The sequence below is a fragment of the Chiloscyllium plagiosum genome, unplaced genomic scaffold (assembly GCF_037043375.1).
Source record: "Chiloscyllium plagiosum isolate Xiang-an unplaced genomic scaffold, Cpla_swu_hap1 HiC_scaffold_1, whole genome shotgun sequence".
NCBI classification, from domain to species: domain Eukaryota; kingdom Metazoa; phylum Chordata; class Chondrichthyes; order Orectolobiformes; family Hemiscylliidae; genus Chiloscyllium; species Chiloscyllium plagiosum.
Genome location: NW_028270139.1, coordinates 164434313 through 164453911, shown reverse-complemented (window position 1 = coordinate 164453911; position 19599 = coordinate 164434313). Strand labels below are relative to the sequence as shown.

Here is a 19599-nt window from a genome sequence, read left to right as displayed (position 1 = left end):
TATTGAAATTCGAACTCACAACCATTGGCTAGCATGATGACTAAACTCCTAAACTCTGATTTATAATCATATTTCTCATCTCCTTTAGTAGTTTTTCTTCGTCATTACATAGGTTAGAAGATTTACATTAAGCACAAGCCCTTGAATGTTTTGCAAGGAATTGCTTTTTAGTCTCTTCATTAATTATTGTTTTAACACTTGTGACCACAACTGTTGCTGCTCTTTGCACCCTTTCCAATTATTCACAAAGACAAAGTTAAATAATTATAGAAATATCACATTCCAATGAGGACTACACATTGTAAATTGATCTGAAAAATCTCTCTAAAGTATGTTCATGGTGACAGTCATAGCTGACAGATAGCACTGTCACACTGGTGTCATAAACTTGCAATGTTTGCAACTTTAGTATCGTAGTTAATCTCAAAAGCTTCCAAAGACACATTCAGGTGATTTTCACCTTGGTAACATTGCAGTATTTGTCCAGTCTCAGGTAAGCTGATGCTGAAACCATCCAGCTCTGCAAATCCATCTCTTTTCCTCTCAACTTCACTTTCTACCTTTAAGACACTCCTTAAAACCTATCCTTTTCATTAAACTTCTGGTCATTTTACCCAATATCTTAAATGTGGGTTTGTTGTAGAGGTGTCTTTGTTGGACTGGGATGGACAAAATCAGAACTCACACGATACCAGGTTATAATCCAACAGGTTTATCTGAAATCAGAAGCTTTCATGGAGCACCTTTTGTCAGGTGAACTGAGAGAGAAGAGCACAGACACAGAATTTATAGGCAGACAGATCAAAAGAGTGGAATGTCAAATAATAAGTCGTTGCAGGTGACTAAGAGTGTTAGACAGTGTGAGGAAAGCATTAACAGCTGAATAACAAGCTACGAACTATAATCTGGTTAAATGAGGCAAAAAACTTAAATTGCAAAAATCTTAAAAACACGATGGTGCTGGAAACAAACTAAATGACTGAAGTAACATGATAGGTATAAGAGTCACATGCTAAGGTTCTAACCAAAGTAATAAGTAATCCAAAACTGTACAAACTAATTAAGGTAGAGAGATCATAACAATTTATCAAGCTGATGATGTTAAAACAGGACAGTAAGGAAGATTTTACAAATACGGAACAGTGTGGTGGGCTCAGATGTTGTGCGAAATGAACCCAAGATCACAGTTGAGGCCGTCTTCATGGGTACACAGCAGTACCATCAGTTTCTGTTCAGCGATTCTGCATTGTTGTGTATCTCAAATGCTGCATTGAAAGAAGCTTACCCGAATATTGGAGGCTGAATGACCTTGACTGCTAAAGTATTCCCAACTGGAAGGGAATATCCCTGTCTGGTAATTGTTGCCCGGTGTCTGTTCATCCGTTGTTGTAGCGTCTGCATGGTCTCGACAATACATCATGCCTCGGGGCATCCTTGCTTGCAGCAAATGAGATAGGCAACCTTAGCCAAGTCACATGAGTTTCTGCTGTCTGCATGGTGAATGGCGTTCCTACATGTGATGGTAGTATCTATGTCGATGATCTGACGTGTCTTGCAGAGGTTGCCATGGCAGAGTTGTATGGTGTTGTCCTGAAGGCTGGGTAGTTTGCTGTGAATGATGGTCGGTTTAAGGTTTGACGGATGTTTGAAGGCGAGAAGTGAGGCAAAGGGATGATCTTGGCAAGATGCTCATTGTCATCGATGACATGTTGAAGGCTGCGAAGAACATGGTATAGTCTCTCCACTCCAGAGAAGTACTGGAAGACAAAGGGTACTCATCAGTCATACCCTGTGTCGATCTTCTGAGGAGGTCATTGTGGTTTTTCACTGTGGCATGTCAGAACTGGCAATCGATGAGTTAAGCATCATATCCCATTCTTATGAGGGCGTCCTTCAAAATCTTTAGGTATCCATCATGTTTCTCCTCATCTGAGCAGATCCTGTGGATGCACAGGGCTTGTCCGTAGGGGTAGCTTCTTTAATATGTTTAAGGTGGAAGCTGGAGAAGTGCAGCATCGTCAGGTTATCCATGGGACAGCAGAGAGTGAGGTACTGAAGTGTCCATCCCTGAATCACTTAAACAACTGCATATTGACATCTACAAGTTTCATCCCACCATCAGACTTACCATGAACTATTCTTCAGAATCAGTCTCATTCTTGGACTCACGAATTTCCATCAAGGTCACATACCTCAGTACCTCACTCAACTGCAAGCCCACGGATAAAAGTCATCCCCTACAGACAGACAAGCAGGAGGCTGGAAGAACACAGCAAATCAGGCAGCATCTAGGAGGTGGAGAAGTCGATATTTGAGGTGTAACCCTTCTCCAGTCCTGAAGAAGGGTTACACCCAAAACGTCAACTTCTCCACCTCTTGATGCTACGTGGCTTGCTGTATTCCCCCAGCCTCCTGCTTGTCTATCTTGGATTCCAGCATCTGTAGTTTTTTTTGTCTCCATCCCCTACGGATAAGCCCTGCACATACACAGGATCTGCTCAGATGAGGAGGAATGCAACAGACACCTGAAGATATTGAAGCATGCCTTCCATAAGAACGGGGTATGATTGCCAGTTCCGATGTGCCACAGTGAAAAACTTCAATAATCTCCTCAGAAGATGAACATGGGATATGACTGATAGAGTACCCTTCGTCATGCAGTACTTTCCTGGACTGGAGAGATTACGCCATATTCTTCGCAGCTTTCAACAAGTCAATGATGATCATAAGCATCTCTCCAAATCATCCCTTTGCCTCCACTTCTCGCCTTCAAACAACTGCCAAACCTTAAACAGACCAGTGTTCACAGCTTTCAGGATAACATGGACCAAAACACCACACAACCCTGCTATGGCGACCTCTGCAAGACATGTCAGATCTTCGACATGGATACTACCATCACATGCGAACACCACACACCACGTACATGGTAGACACTCATGTGACTCAGCCAATGTTATCTGTCTCATACGCCGCAGGCATGGTATATTGATGAGATGATGCAGACGCTACAACAAGGATGAATGGACACCGCACAACAATCGTAAGGTAAGAATGCTCCCTCCCATTCGGGGAACACTTTAGCAGTCAAGGACATTCAGCCTTTGATCTTCAGGTAAGCATCCTCCAAAGCAGACAGAATCGCCAAGCAGAAACTGATAGCCAAGCTCCCTACCCATGAAAATGGCATCAACTGCGATCTTGGGTTCGTGTCAAGTTACATATGACCCCACTCACTGTTCTACATCTGTAAAATCATCTTTACTGTCTTGTTTTGGCACCATTACCTTGAGAAATTATTATGATCTCTCTACCTTAATTAGCTTGTACAGTTTTAGATTACTTATTACTTTGGTTAGACCCATGGCCATCATGGGTCTTATACCTATTATGTTATTCCAGTCATTTAGTTCAAGCACCACCTTATTTTTAATTTTTTGTTATTATATCTCTGCCTCATTTAATCAATTGAATTGAAACCTGCAACCCATTCTAAAAGATGAAAGAATTAACAGCAATCTAGGTTTGTTCAATATATCATATCAGTTGCATGACACTATGATCTTGTTCTATAAATTGTATCTTATGATCCTGCCCCACTAGCTACCTGACAAAGGAGCAATGCACCAAAAGCTAGCACTTCAAAATAAACCTGTTGGACTATAACCTAGCGTCGCGTGATTTTTAACTTCATTTAATTGGATTATAGGTCATCCCTTTGCTTGTTTGATTGCACAATACAGAACTGGGACAGTGTGAGCACATTTAAATATCTGGCAGAGAAGAGTTCACTTATAGAAACACAGGAACAACAGTAGGTCTTTCAGCCCCTCAAGCCTGTTTTGCCATGTAATGAGACCGTAGCGGATCTGTGCTCAAGTCCATTTATCTGCCTTTGGCCCATATCCCTTCGTACCCGAGATAAATTTTTATTAAGCAATCCCAGATTTAAAACTAACAATTGACATAATTTAGATGAATGTGAGGTGCTGCATTTTGAGAAAGCAAATCTTAACAATACTTATATATTTAATGGTAAGGTCCTGGGGGGTGTTGCTGAACAAAGAGACGTTGGAGTCCGGGTTCATAGATCCTTGAAAGTGGAGTCACAGGTAGATAAGATGGTGAAGAAGGCATTTGGTATGCTTTCCTTTATTGGTCAGAGTATTGAGTACAGGAGTTGGGAGGTCATGTTGCGGCTGGACAGGACATTGGTTAGGTCACTTTTGGAATAGTGTGTGCAATTCTGGTCTCCTTCCTATCGTAAGGATGTTGTGAAACTTGAAAGGATTCAGAAAAGATTTACAAGGATGTTGCCAGGGTTGGAGGATCTGAGCTATAGGGAGAGGCTGAGTAGGCTAGGGCTGCTTTCCCTAAAGCATCGGAGGCTGAGGGGTGACCTTATAAAGGTCTTTAAAATCATGAGGAGCATGGATAGGATAAATAGACAAAGTCTCTTCCCTGGGGTGGGGGAGTCCGGAAGTAGACGGCATAGGCTTAAGGTGAGAGTGGAAAGTTATAAAAGAGACCTAAGGGGCAACTTTATCATGCAAAGCGTGGTACATGTATGGAATGAGCTGCCAGAGGAAGTGGTGGAGGCTAGTACGATCGCAACATTTAAAAGGCATTTGGGTGGGTATATGAATAGGAAGAGTTTGGAGGGATATGTACCGGATGCTGGCTGATGGGACTAGATTGGGTTGGGATATCTGGTCGGCATGGACAAGTTAGACCGAAGGGTCTATTTCCATGCTGTACATCTCTATGACTCTATGAATCTTATAACAGAAGTAGACTGGTTAGCCCTTTGAATTTGCCCCATCATTCAATGGGATCATGGCTGATTTGACATTCCTCACATCCACTTTCCCCATAACAAAGAATAAGATAAGACTGATAAATTAAACTGTACCTATTTCAAAGCAAGAGGCCTAACAGGTAAGGCAGATGAACTCAGGGCATGGTTGGGAACATGGGACTGGGATATCATAGCTATTACTGAAACGTGGCTCAGGGAAGGGCTAGGAGTGTAGAGGTTCCAGGTTGTAGATTCTAGAGGAAGGATAGAAAGGGGGTCAAGAGAGGAGGGGGAAGTGGCGTTTTTGGATAGGAATAACATTACGACTGTACTCGGGGACATTATTCCTGGGAGTACATCCAGTGAAGTTATTTAGGTGGAACTGAGCATTAAGAAAAGGATGATCATCATTTGGGATTATACCATAGCACTGCCTCACCCCCTCCCCCCCCCCCCACCAAAAAATTGCCAGCAGGAAATTGAGAAGCAAATTTGTAAGGATAGGGTTGTAATGGTTGGAGATTTTAACTTTCCAAACATAGACGGAGACTGCCATAGTGTAAGGGGCTTGGATAGAGAAGAATTTGTTAAGGGTGTGTGCAAGAATTTTTTTTTATTCGGTACATGGAAGAACTTACTACAGAAGGAGCAAAACCTGACTTCTTGGGAAATAAGCCCTGAAGAAGGGCTTATGCCCGAAACGTCGATTCTCCTGTTCCTTGGATGCTGCCTGACCTGCTGCGCTTTTCCAGCAACACATTTTCAGCTCTGATCTCCAGCATCTGCAGTCCTCACTTTCTCCTCATGGGAAATAAGGCAAGGCAAGTGACTGAGGTGTCAGTGGAGCACTTCAGGGCCAGTGATAATAATTCTATTAATTTTGAAATAGTTATGGAAAAGGATAGACCTGCTCTAAAAGTTGAAGTTCGAAATTGAAACTTTGTGGGAAGCTAGGGAAGTGATTGCTGGCCCCTTGCTGAGATACTTGTATCATTGATAGCCACAGACAAGATGCCAGAAGACAGAAGGTTGGCTGGAGATGCTGCCAGACCTGCAGTGCTTTTTCAGCAGCTTCTGTTTTTGTGAAAAGGATTTTGCGGGGTTGGAGGGTTTGAACTATCGGGAAGAGGCTGAATAAGGTGCGACTATTTTTCCTGTAGCTTCGGAGGCTGAGGGTGACCTTATATAGAGGTCATGCACAACTTGGATAGGGTAAATAGCTAGGTTATTTTTTTCCCCCCAGAGTTGGAGAGTCAAAAACTAGAGGGCATAGGTTTAGGTGAGAAAGGAAAGGTATAAAAGGAACCTGAGAGACAACTTTTTCATGCAGAGGGTGGTGTGTGTATGGATTGAGCTGCCAGAGGAAGTGGTAGAGGTGGGTACAATTACAACATTTAAAAGGCATCTGGATGGGTATATGAATAGGCAGAGGTCGAAAAGTATAGCACTGAAAGAGCACAGCAGGTCGGGCAGCATCCGAAGAGCAGTAGAGTTGACATTTTGGGCATAAGCCCTTCATCGGGAATGTCACATTCCCAATGAAGAGCTTATGCCCGAAACAGTGATTCTCCTGCTCCTCGGCTGCTGCCCGACCCGCTGTGCTTTTCCAGCGCCACACCTTTTGACTCTGACTCTCTGGCATCTACAGTCATCGCATTCTCCTTCTTTATGAACAGGAAGGGCTTAGAGGGATATGGGCCAAACGCTGGCAAATGGGACTAGTTTAATTTAGGATATCTGGTCGGATGGACGGGTTGGACCGAAGAGTCTGTTCCAGTCCTGTACAACTTTATGACTCTAACTTTGTCCCAGACTGACCAAGAATCTATCTCAGCCTCAAAGTCTACCCAAGAATTTGCCCGCCCACAGCTCTGTGGCAAGGAGTTCCAAAGTGTCACAACCCTCTGAGAGAAGAGATTCTTCCTCTTCTCAGTTTCAACCTGGCATCCCCTAGATCAATCTGTCACTACCCCTTTGCTGATGGAAAAGCAGGTCTTTCATGGGAGGGGGGGGGGATATAAACGCCCCGCCCCTTTAATGATTGACGGGCGACGCGTCCAATGGGGCGCTGTGTAGGGCAAGGGAGCGGGATGGACGGGTGATTTCCACCTAATCGAATGCAGGGGGCGTGACCAGAGACGCGCGAGGAAACACCTGCTCGCCCTCGCGCCCCACGACCCGGCTGACGGTTGGAGACGACCCCCCCCCCCAACCCAACCCCCGCCTCGGGGACAGCGCGAGAGTCGCGTTCAAACAACCCGCCGCAATCAAACTCGGGCGACTCTACCTGGTCAAAACGTGGTTTCCCCAGAGCAAACGGAGGGTAGTCCGCTTTTCCACTTGCTGCCATCTCCAACAGGTTTGAGATCGCTCGTCCCGACTGTCGCACATCCCTCCGTAGCCCTGGAGTAGGGGGGGGGGGGGTTGGCAGGGCGAGGTCAAAGGGCGATAGGGGGCGGGGACCGATCCCACGGACCGGACGCTGTTGTAGTTCATCGCTGTGGCGAGTTGAACTACATTTCCCGTCGTGCCCGGCTGCGCATGCGCTGTACCCTCGTCTGCCTCCTCTGCCAGGCAGAGAAAACTAATGAGAAAGTGAGGACTGCGGATGCTGGAGAGTCAAGAGTGTGGTGCTGGAAAAGCACAGCAGCATCCGAGGAACAGGAGAATCGACGTTTCGGCCATAAGCCCTTCATCAGGAATGAGGCTTATGGGCTGCGAGGCGTTCAGAGATAAATGGGAGGGTTTAAGGGGGTGGGGGAAGGTATCTGAGAATGCAGTAGGTAGATGAAAGTGAGGGAGATAGGTCAGAGAGGAGGATGGAGCAGATAGATGGGAAAGACCAAGAGGGCGGTGCCGAGTTGGAGGCTTGGGGAATGAGGAAACTGGTGAAATCCACATTGATCCCATGTGGTTGCAGGGTCCCAAGGCAGAATATGGGGCGTTCTTCCTCCAGGTGTCAGGTGGTAACGATCCTCAAGTTGGTGACCTGTCTCCCTGATATGGAGGAGGCTGCATCGGATACGGTAGATGACATTGGTGGAGGTACAGATAAATTTCTGTCGGATGTGGAAGGATCCTTGTACGGAGGTGAGGGGGAGATGTGGGCGCAGGTTTTGCATTTCCTAGGGAGGCAGGGGTAGGTGCTCCCTGGGACTGAGATGTGGGCTGGTGGGGGTGCAAACATCTGACGAGGGAGTCATGGAGGGAACGGTCTCTTCGGAACACTGATAGTAGTGGGTAGGGAAGCATATCGCTGGTGGTGGGGCCCGTCTATAGGTGGCAGAAGTGGTGGAGGATGATGTCGTGTATAGAGAGTTTGGTGGGGTGGGAGGTCTTCTTCAAAGATCACAATTTTCCCTCCCACGTCATCAAAAATGCCCTCCAATGCATCTCCTCCACTTCCCGCACCTCCGCCCTCGAACCCCACCATTCCCAATGCAACAAGGACAGAAACCCCTTGGTCCTCATCTTCCACACTATCAACCTTCGTATACACTGCATCATCCTCCAACCCAACCCCATTCCCCCTCCCATTTACTCTTAGCACCGCCCCCCCCCCACCTCACAAGCCTATTCCTGATGAAGGGCTTACACCAGGATCAATGTGGAGTTCACCAGTTTCCTCATTTCCCCTCCCCCACATTATACCAGTCGCAATCCTCAAACTTGCTCCACCCTCCTCTCCGACCTATCAACTTCTCCCCCACCTTTATCTACCTATCACATTCTCAGCTACTTTCCCCCCCCCAACCCCACCCCTCCCCACCTATTTATCTCCCAGCCCCCCCCCGCCCACAAGCCAATTCCCAATTAAGGGCTTATGCTCAAAACATCAATTCTCCTGCTCCTCGGATGTTGCCTGACCTGCTGTGCTTTTCCAGCACCACACTCTTGACTCTGATCTACAGCAATTGCAGTCCTCGCTTTCTCCTAATGGATAATGAGGCAGCCTTACTTGTGACTCTCACATCCTGCAAATTTTTCTTTCATAAAAAATAAAAATACAATAATGCCACGTGCTGTGGATTTGCATCAACTGGATTTAAGATTCACTAAACTATTTTGCATAAACACTTGAAAGTAAAAGATAACATTTTCATCCAAAAATCTACATACCTGGCAAATATCACTGTCACCCAAGCTCAAAAGAAATTATTAAAAATTCTGACACACAACTTGATTATTTCATGATGTAACTTTATTAACAAGCAGCATTTTTTAAAGCTCCATCTTCACTTTCTGAAAGCAGAATTTTGTTTTAATTACATAAAGGTAGTAGAGTTTAGACAGGGTTCTCTTCAATCTAAAATAGGATAAGATGTATTGAGATACAATACCACAAAGGATAGGGGCACGTTGAGATTCTATACATTCTGACATGAACAGGATAGGGACATGTTGAGATTCTATACATTGTGACTGTCTAAGAAATGGGTAAGTATCCTATACATTGAACACTCCCTATCCACAATGGCAGCTAATAAAGTAGAGAAAAAAAACCAAATCCAAACCTGTCCACTTCAAAATAAATCCATGATATAAATTACTGTTGAAAACATTTCAATTCCACAGAAAAATAAACATTCAATTTATTTGTCAAATTCTTTTTCTTTCAGCCCACGAGTTATTCTATAGATAATGATACAGATTGATTGTTGCAGTGACTGTGTCCTTTAGGACCTTATAACATATGAATCCATATGGAGTAGGTACTGCAACACCAGCATTCAGGATAATGAACTTCTCAACCTTAGGTTTTACTCAGTTTTTAAATTAGATCAGATTTAAATTTTAGAAGCAGCTTATCACAATGGATTTGCTTCAGAACAGATGTACAATTTCTGAACACTCTCACTTTGGAAGCTGAGTTAAGATTATACGAAGTATACTAGCAAGAGAAATATTTATATACAGTGACTTTAAACAATCTTTGTCGATAAATTCCGACTGAGACAGAAACTAACCAACTCTTACAAAAATAACTGAAGTTTTAAGGTAGATGCTTTCCTGAGGACGACTTTGTTGTTTGGGACACCGTTCCTGTCAAAACACATGCAATTTTGCTTGTACACGTATAACCCTTCCTTAACAATATCACTTCAAAAATTTCTGATTTTTATTTAAGCCAACAGTCACCATTCAGTTGGAGGTTTTATTTGCAAATGGAAGCAGACCTCAGATGCGACCTAGGAGTGGGAAACAGCAACAAAATTGTCCTGTAATCGCTTGATAACTTAAGTTTATTCAAAATATATTAAACTGCCTCCATGACCAACCTGTGTCAGTGCTCATTGAACTGTTGTCAAAAACACTACAGTTACCTTCAGTGTGCAGGACGAGGGAAGGGGTAAAATGAAGCAGGGCAGTTTCCTAGTACCAATCCTTTGAACCTTATCAGAAAGTGCTCCAGTGTGGATAGAAGGCGACAATCAGTTCAGGCTCTGACACAATACACTGGTTGGATTATATAACTTCTAGACATGAAGAGAGTCACAAGTCCATGAGGGAATAGTAGGAAACTGCGGTCACTTGAATGCAATTTCTCCAGTACTGATTGGTGAGTGGAAGAAATAGGCAGTGGCAAAGTATATGGTCAGTTATTGTTCTTTTGAAAGGTCATCAGTTCTGTCACATCAATAACAGTTAAATTGCATAGAGAAGCTTTCTTATTCCTAGATATCAGATGGTTACAGAGCCAAAACAGATGAGAAAAACAAATAGGACATTGTTTTTTGTACAAAAAAGTGTGTACTAACAGATGGCTGGAAGATGAGTATAAATGAAAAACAATGAACATATTTTATGGGACTTGTTGCATGCTTGCAAAGGCACAGGTACTTGGTATATAGCACAGGTTATATGCAGTTTAAAACTACTGTTAACTTTGCTTCAACCAGAGGGAAGTCTCCTTACGTGCAAGCTCTGAATATTTTTCTCTTTCAGAACTTACATTTTGCACAGCAAACATTCGTGGCCTGTAAATAAAACTGCCAATTTGTTGTCAATCTGTGCTGAATTATAGGATAAGCTTGATGCTGCAGGATCATGCCCATTAACTATAGGTTCCTCTAATTTAATTCCCGACTCTTGTCCAACCAACAAATCAGAGCTGCATTTGCCTTCTGGCTGCAACTGTGAAAACACTGTTCCAGCTAAAGTGTGACTAAGTCATGTTCCCCTTTAACCATCTCTTTAGCGGATTACGAATGTCTCTCTTGGAACAATCATTTTAAAAACACAGGGCATCTACAGCAGGAAAATGATTAAATCTGTTGTATTATTTGGTTCCAGCATTTACTAGTATAAGGGGTAGAGAGGAAACCCTTCCACAGTCACAAGGCTGTATCATTTGTTAACTGCCTTGTTCTTCATCTTTTCACTCACTGCTTGGAGAATGCTGGGCTTTTGCTCCATGACTTGCACTAACACTATATCAATGTATTCTTCTAAATCTCGCACATGTTCCTCCTTCTTCTTCATCTCCAACTCCTGCTGCAGAATTATTTTGATGAGTTCATCATGAGTCAGGTGGTAGTAACGAGCGACTGGGTCAGTGGGCTTGGATTCCTGCAACACAATTAACCCAGGTAAAAAAAAACACCAATTTGAAGAATTATCCAACAAGCAGCGTTATCCCTTCCTGGCTCAATGAATAAAAACAAGTCTTGACTACTACATGGAGCAGTTTCTACCCCTTCACTGCATGGACTGACTGATCTCAGTTTAAATGGAAGGATAGGCATTGCAAATTCTTTGCGTCTGAATTGCTATTCTTTTGTTGCTGGTGTTGGCTTGATTCAGTTAATAGTACTTGCAAATAGTCTGTGAGCTATAAGCTTCACTCCATGGTTTGAAAGATTAGTGCAGTAAAGAGGCAGCAGTAATGTCTTTTGACTCATATTAAACACTGGACAAGATTTGTTGGGGTTGATGGAACATTTTTGTATTTTCATATCATTCTTAAGGTAGTAAACTAATCAGTTGTCTAGTACAGAATTGCGAAAAAAGTTCAGAATGGAGGAGAGAGATTTAAAATAATAGATAAAACAAATAAGGGCGGGGGGATCCAAGATGGCGGCGACCCAGCAAGACTGAGTCTATAGTGCTCCTCCCAAGACTTGGGTACAGTGGGTCACCCACCCCCTACCACGCTCACCAAATCATTTATAATAGTTGTGTAATTTAATTAGTTGTGTAATATTACATTTAAACAATTTAATCCTAAGTAAAAATGACTAAAGGGAAGGGAGCCCGCAGCTCTCAGCAGGCAGGAACCCCTCCCCCACCCTCTCCAGCTGCAGCAGAGGCGTCCACAGCCGCCCCGGGGGACTTACAGTAACAAGCCTTGCAGAAATGATTTCCAAGCTGGACTCGAAGATCGATGCCTTTATTGCAGAATCCAGAAATCGTTGGGACTCGCTCTCGGCCGCGCTGCAGAAGCACGACCAAGAAATCCAAGAAATTGAACGCCGAGTCGGAGGGGCGGAGTTAAAGGCCGCGACCTCCGAAAATACCGCTCAATCGAGGTCGTCGAAAAAATATTCGTTTGCTGGGCCTTCCCGAATGGGAAGAGGAAGGCCAGCTTACAGCATTCCTGGAGCAGTGGCTGCCACAGCTTTTAAATCTGCAAGCTGGATCAGGCCAGGTAAGGGTGGAATGGGCCTACCGGGTCGCAATACGCGGGCCCGGCTCGAACCAGCGCCCACGCCCGGTCCTGTTCCGGCTGCAGAGCTACAAGGAGAGGCAGATACTCCTAGAAGCCTCTAGAAATCTCGGAAAAGATTCCCAAGCTATGATCTATAAAGGATCCAAGATCATGCTATTTCAGGACTTTTCCCCGGCTCTGGTCCAAAAGAGGAAGGCATTCGACGAGGCGAAGAAGCGTTTAAGGGACTTAAATATTCAATACTCCTTACGCTACCCAGCGACGTTACGCTTTAACCATGAAGGATCCATATATAATTTTGAATCACCAGAAAAGGCTAAGGAATTCTTGGACTCTCTTAGATAAACTGTAAGAGATAATGGATGTTGGTCTGCCTTTCCCCCCGCTTTGGTTTATATCCCCCCCTTTTTTTTTTCTCTTACCTTACTGTCTAATTTTATCATGGGGGGGTGGGGAGAGGGATTTGATTTTCTCCCCCCCCCCCTTGGGGTTGTTTTTCTGTTATTATTTTATGTATATATGAGGGATGTATGTATATGTGTAAAAAGCTGGGGGGTTTGGTTAATGTTGGTGGGGGAGGTGGTTACCTTATTCAATTTTACCTCTGTCTCTAGGAACGGGGTTGTTTTCCCCTTGTTATTTTGTATTATTATATTTAATTATTATTTGTTGAGGCGGTAATTTTATAGTTATATGTTTATATATGGTATTAACATTACCAAATATACCCAGGTGTTGGTATTGGTGGGGGTAGGGTGCTCACTGTTAACTCTAGATTTGTATTATATTTGAATTCTCCTCATTTTATTGAGGAGTGCCTGGTTCAAGGGTGGGGCATTGGTTGGGAGAGGATAGGATGGACTTTTGGAGAGGAAGTGACACCCCCTGGGAACAAGAGGGAAAATCTCCACTTAGATACGTTTTTTTTTTTTTATTTAGAAATAGTTTTTTATTGTATTGTTGTGGGTGTATTAAAGAGGTTTTATTTTTGTAAATTTTATATGTTCTACGCTCGGGATGTTCTGGATAGGGTTCCCCCTCCCGAGGGGTCTCGGATTGGCCCAGAGGATTATGGTTGATCAGCCGGTTAAGTGGTGCACCTGGAATGTCAAGGGGAGTAATTCGCCAGTCAAGAGAAAGAAAATATTATCAAATCTTAAGAAGGAAAGAGTTGATATAGCTCTCCTACAGGAGACACACCTGTCAGATAAAGAACACTTGAAATTACGACAGGGCGGATTTGATCAGGCCTTTTTTTCTTCTTTTAGCTCAAAAAGCAGGGGAGTTGTTATTCTTGTTCGGAAGAATTTCCCTTTCAAAATCCTAAAGCAGATAAAAGACGAATCTGGACGATATATCTTGATTAAAGTCCTCATAAATGGAGAGGAATATGGGATTTTAAATTTGTACTGCCCCCCGGCACACCCCTTTAAATTTATAACGGAAGCCTTTTCAAAATTGATGGCTTTTGATGCCCGTCATATAACTATAGGGGGAGACTTTAATTGTATTATGGATCCGGAAATAGATAGGATTCCCAAGAGTACTGCAGGAGTATCTCCCAGATCGAGACAATTGATGGATCTGAACAAAGAATTAGGATTAGTAGATGTATGGAGATGTCTTCATCCACAGGGCAGAGATTTTTCTTTTTACTCCAATCCACATAAATGTCATACCAGAATTGATATGTTTTTTGCCCCCTCGATTTTTTTAAATTCCATATCATCCTGTAAAATAGGTAGTATAGCAATTTCCGACCACGCTGCTGTATATATGGAAACTAAGGCGAGGAACAATGGGACATCCCCTCGGCATTGGTGTATGGACCCCTTCCTAATGGAAGATAGTAAATTTGTAAAGTACTTCTCTCAAGAATTTAAAACTTTTCTAGAAATTAATTCAGGTACAGCTAGCAACCCGTCAATGATGTGGGAGACCATCAAAGCTTACACGCGAGGCTTGATCATCTCCTACTCAGCGACCCAGAAGAAATTAAAGGGAGAACAACAGTATCTGCTTGAAGCCCGCTTAAAAGCGGCTGAAACAGCATACACTGATAGACCTTCTATTATTAAATTGCAAAGGATTACAGCTCTTAGGACAGCTCTAAACACTACGCTTACTCAAACGGCTAAGAGGGAAATATTATTTGCAAAGCAAAGGTTATATGAAAATGGTGACAAACCGGGTGGATACTTAGCATTTCTTGCAAAGGAAAAAAAGGCCGCTCAGACTATTACATCTATCAAGGAAAGTATGGGTATTTTGACTCATGATCACAAAAAGATTAATGCGATCTTTAGAGAATTTTATTCTGAGTTATATAAATCACAGGATTGTGAAGATAGGACGAAGAGGATGCAGTCATTTTTTAAAAATTTGACTTTTCCAGGCCTAACTCCAGAACAAGTATCGGTCCTAAATGCTCCTCTTACACCCCAAGAAATACTTGATGCAATTAGGCAACTTCAGAATGGTAAGGAGCCATGCCCAGATCGTTTTCAAGCTGAATTCTATAAAGAATTTACAGAAATACTGGCTGGTCCACTTATGGACATGTATAACTATGCATATAGTCAGGGCTGTCTCCCGCCTTCACTGAAAGAGGCAAATATCTCTCTTATCCTTAAAAAAGGAAAGGACCCAGAAGATTGTACATCATACAGACCAATATCCTTGCTAAATGTAGATTTTAAAATCCTCTCTAAAACGTTAGCACTGAGACTAGAAAGGATACTGCCACATATTATAAAGGAGGATCAGACGGGGTTTATTAAGGGCCGTAGATCATCCAATAATGTTAGAAGGGCTCTGAATATGATTCAAGCTTGTCATCAGGGCAAGATACCAGGAGTAGTGGTTTCATTAGATGCGGAAAAAGCATTTGATAGGGTCGAATGGTCATATTTGTTTTACACATTGGAGAGGTTTGGCGTTGGACAGGTGTTTACCAAATGGGTCTCAACATTGTATAGTGATCCCAAAGCAGTTGTGGTTACCAATGGATTAGGTTCGGATAGCTTTAGTGTGGGTAGGGGCTGTCGTCAGGGATGTCCCCTCTCGCCATTGTTATTTACGCTAATAATTGAACCACTAGCAGAAGCTATACGAGCTGATCCTAATATAACGGCCCCGAGGATTGGTACAGGTAAACATAAAATTACCCTTTATGCATATGATGTTCTTCTATTCCTCAGTAATCCTCTGATGTCCATACCTCGCCTAATCCAAGTTATCAATACATTTAGTGCATTCTCAGGCTATAAAATTAATTTTTCAAAATCGGAGGCTATGCCAATGGGTGGCCTTGCTATGATACCCCGCTTAGCGGACGGATCCCTTTTTCCCTTTCGCTGGTCCCTGGAGGGCTTCTTATATTTAGGCATTTTTATTACTCCAGTATTTGGTCAGTTGTATAAGGCTAATTTTGTGCATTTACTGGAAAGGATAAGGCAGGACCTCCAGCGATGGGGAGACCTACCAATTTCATGGTTGGGTAGAATAGCACTAATCAAAATGAATGTCCTGCCCCGTCTCCTATATCCTATGAGAATGCTTCCGGTGATGCTGCCGAGGACGGCTTTATGTAAATTATATGGCTGGCTGGGTTGCTTTATCTGGAATCATAGGCGGCCCCTCATTAAGCTGAAGAAGCTACAGCTTCCACAGGCAAGGGGTGGATTGGACTTCCCAGACTTTAGGAAATATCAGTTAAGTTCCCTATTAAGTTACATAGCTGATTGGGTCTTGTCTGATCCACAATCAATCTGGTTGGACATTGAGGCCTCTCAAGTAAAATACCCACTTATTAACCTTTTATTCTCAGACAAGAGGAAAATCATTACAGATCACTGTAAAAACCCTATAATACTAAATACAATCAAGGCTTGGAATATAATGCGGCAAAATGAGGGCAATTCACATAAAACATCCCCCTATGCACCGATAGTGGGAGCATGGGGATTTCAACCGGGGTTAACAGATGCCACTTTTAAACTCTGGAGATCCAGGGGTATCTCATGTTTAGGGGATCTATTTAAAGACGGGGTCCTGATGTCTTTTGAACAGCTGCGTCAGAAATTCGGATTACCCAATGGAGACCTCTTTCGATACTTCCAAATTCGAGATTATATACAGAAGAAGACTACATTATTAGATAGTCTTTATAAATCCGATAGAGAATGTAGTGTCCTACGACCAGTGGGGGTATCTTCCGTCAGTACTATTTATCATTTACTACATGATGAAGTATCGGGAGATATGGATAATCTGCTTAAAACATGGGATCAGGATTTGGGACTAGAAATCTATATAGAAACGTAGAATGATATTTGGGAAAATGCTCGAAGAATTACTGTCTGTAACAGAACCCAGGCTATCCAGCTGAAGATACTTCATAGGGCCCATATAGCACCAGTTCGATTGGCAAAATTTAAGGCAGGAGCATCTCCAATGTGTCCTAAATGCAAAATAGAGGTGGGCACTCTTGTACATTGCTTATGGACCTGTCATAAGATCCGTAGATATTGGACTAAAGTAGCAAGTACCCTGACAGAAATTTTAGGAACGGAAATTAAAGTGGACCCTGTATCTCTCCTCTTGGGCTTTTCGAACTTTCCCTCCCTGGACACGTACGGGAAGAGACTATTTTCTATTCTTTCTTTCTGTGCAAGGAAAAATATTTTGGTGAACTGGGTGGCTGATGGCCCCCCTGGACTTTCAAATTGGCACAGATTAATTATGGAATGTATTCCCCTTGACTTCCTTACAAATATGGTGCACCGAAAGACCAAATTATTTTATAAAATATGGCAGCCCTTCTTGAATTACATAAATACAGATATTTCGGCTATCCTAACAAGGGCTTTTATTTAATTGAGATTACAAACCTGGCTGGTCCGGGGCCCCTCGGAGGAGGAATCCCGCACGAATACGGGATTACATCTGATGTTAACACATTCCGAGCATGTAAGAGACTTAAATATACACTCTGGTTAGTTGTAGGTTAGATTAGTAGATAGTTGAGTTTTGTTTGTTTTTTTTCTTTTTTCGTTTTTTTAAATTTGTTTTTGTTTTTTTTTGTTAAATTTTGGCTATTGTATATTTGAACTAATTGTATATCAATGTTTATATCTGAGAGTTTTGTTTATTTTTGTAAACTTGTAAAAATGTTAAATTTCTAATAAAAATATCTATAAAAAAAACAAATAAGGGCTTTTAATCTTAATACAGTCTGTGATCAACCCAACATTGGCAATAGTTTTATAAGGATGGGAAAATTAAAGAAATGCTGTACCTAATTAAACTGGTTTACTGATAAACAAGCATTCACAGGAGAGGAGAGCTTTTAATTACCAGTCACCACTTCATTACCTTGGCAGCTAAGAACATTCCTTAATGAGTAATATTGTGATCAGAGGCTATCACATCACACCACACCCAATGCTATCCAAAATAAATATTAACAGCTGAGCATGGCCAGCAGGTCTCCAAGTCCCTTCTCAGCTTAAATAATCAAACTAAGCCCTTCCATTTTATACCAGTGGCAGACACCTTCCAAGTAACGTTCAAAAAGATCACAATCACCTTCTTACATGAAAAGGGCAAGGACTTCAACAGCTGTGTCCCCTGCAGTCTCATATCTTTGCTCAACTGAAATCAAACAAGGAGGCCTTCAGGCTAGGCTTTGTCAATTGCAGTATCCCATCCAGACCAAACCAAGTTTGCTGAAAAACATCTCTTACACCTGGATAACAATACACTCGTCCTGAATGCAAAATAGATTTTCAGCCAGCAAAATGAAGCTTTGACTCACTGTTGCTCTTTGGAAACAAACTCAGTTTGCAAGAATTTCAGGCTCAAAGGCTTATAATTGCCCTCAAGTAGTGAGCTCCCATATCAAATCACTGCAGACCATTTGGTAAAGGTACATGCACAGTGCTGTTCGAGATCCAGGAGTTTGACAATGAAGGACTGGTGATTTTTTTTCTCTATATGCCACGAGCAGACCTTTGTACTCTGTCTCCAAGCGCTCTGCTTCATTCACTAGCATCTTCCCAGAAACCAAAATTTCAGGCAACCCACCTACAACGATTTATGTTCATATAATACCTTTAAGGTAATGCAAGATACTTCACACCAACAGCAGGAAGGTGGTTATAACTGTGTGCTAATGATTGTTAAAGAGGTAGATATGAAAGTAGAGAATCTAGCAAGACAAAGAAGTTAGGGGAAGGAATGCCCAAGATTGCAATGAGGAGCTAGTGTGCAGAAGATGAGTCAAATATCAAACATTATGGCACAGAGGACGAGAAGTGCAGAAACAGATATGGAAGAGATGCAAATTGGGATGTAGGTCTGGAGGAGGAGATCGAGATGCTGGAGAGATTTATAGGAGTAAACAGTAATCTTGAAATAAATACTGTGATGGGCAGAGGACAAGCATGAATTAAGCAAGGATCCCCTTCACATAGTCTCAAGCTTATTTGAGAAGACGTCCATGCAGCTGGAGATGTTATTCAATTGCCCTTGCTATTTTCCTGAGATCCAAACCCACGCATTCACACCAACTACTCCAGCCCACAGCAAATCTGGTGAAAACATACTTAAGATAGTTGTCAATAAGAAAAAGCACAATTCTTTGTCAATTTCCTGTTGCTTTACTCAATGGAAAACACTAACTTCTAGTCATTTGGTCATACAGAACTTGAATATTGCTGAAAAAAGACATTTTGAAGCTTTTCGTCTTGCAATCATCAGAACCATTCACAAAAAATACACAATTTAAAGGAAAACCAGCATTTATACTGAATGAGAGGACAGTGTTGACTGGTCGTCAAGTGGGCTGTGATTATTAAAAAGCATCATCTGAAGAATGCACTAATTAATGATGACTGACAGTTGACTGCAAAGCTTTGGACAAATTTTAAAACTAGCAGCTTGACTACTTGGTCAAGGCGCTTACCTTAGAAATGAAGTAGCAAATGGATGTTGTTTAAGTAAAAGCAAAATACTGTGCACTCAGTAAAGAAACAAGTGCGAAAGAAACTCAGCATCTGTGAAGAGTGAAACAGTTAATGTTTTGAGTCTAGTATGAATCCTCTTCAGATCTGAATGACTGTCACTTGTT

General features: G+C 42.4%; 2 protein-coding genes across 5 annotated transcripts in view; both read right to left on the bottom strand.

Moving 5' to 3' along the window:
- The window catches only part of LOC122549660 (sideroflexin-5-like), a 312948-nt gene extending 305719 nt beyond the window's left edge, over positions 1-7229 (bottom strand). For both annotated transcript variants that reach the window (XM_087991972.1, XM_087991978.1), the window contains exon 1: positions 7086-7229. In XM_087991972.1, coding sequence (XP_087848098.1) covers positions 7086-7148 — 63 coding nt within the window. In that variant the 5' untranslated portion in view covers positions 7149-7229. The remainder of the gene's footprint in view (positions 1-7085) is intronic.
- Positions 7230-8981: 1752 nt separating this feature from the next.
- LOC122549563 (uncharacterized) overlaps positions 8982-19599 on the bottom strand; it is a 136480-nt gene continuing 125862 nt past the window's right edge. For all 3 annotated transcript variants that reach the window (XM_087991963.1, XM_087991968.1, XM_087991966.1), the window contains exon 6: positions 8982-11368. In XM_087991963.1, coding sequence (XP_087848089.1) covers positions 11147-11368 — 222 coding nt within the window. In that variant the 3' untranslated portion in view covers positions 8982-11146. The remainder of the gene's footprint in view (positions 11369-19599) is intronic.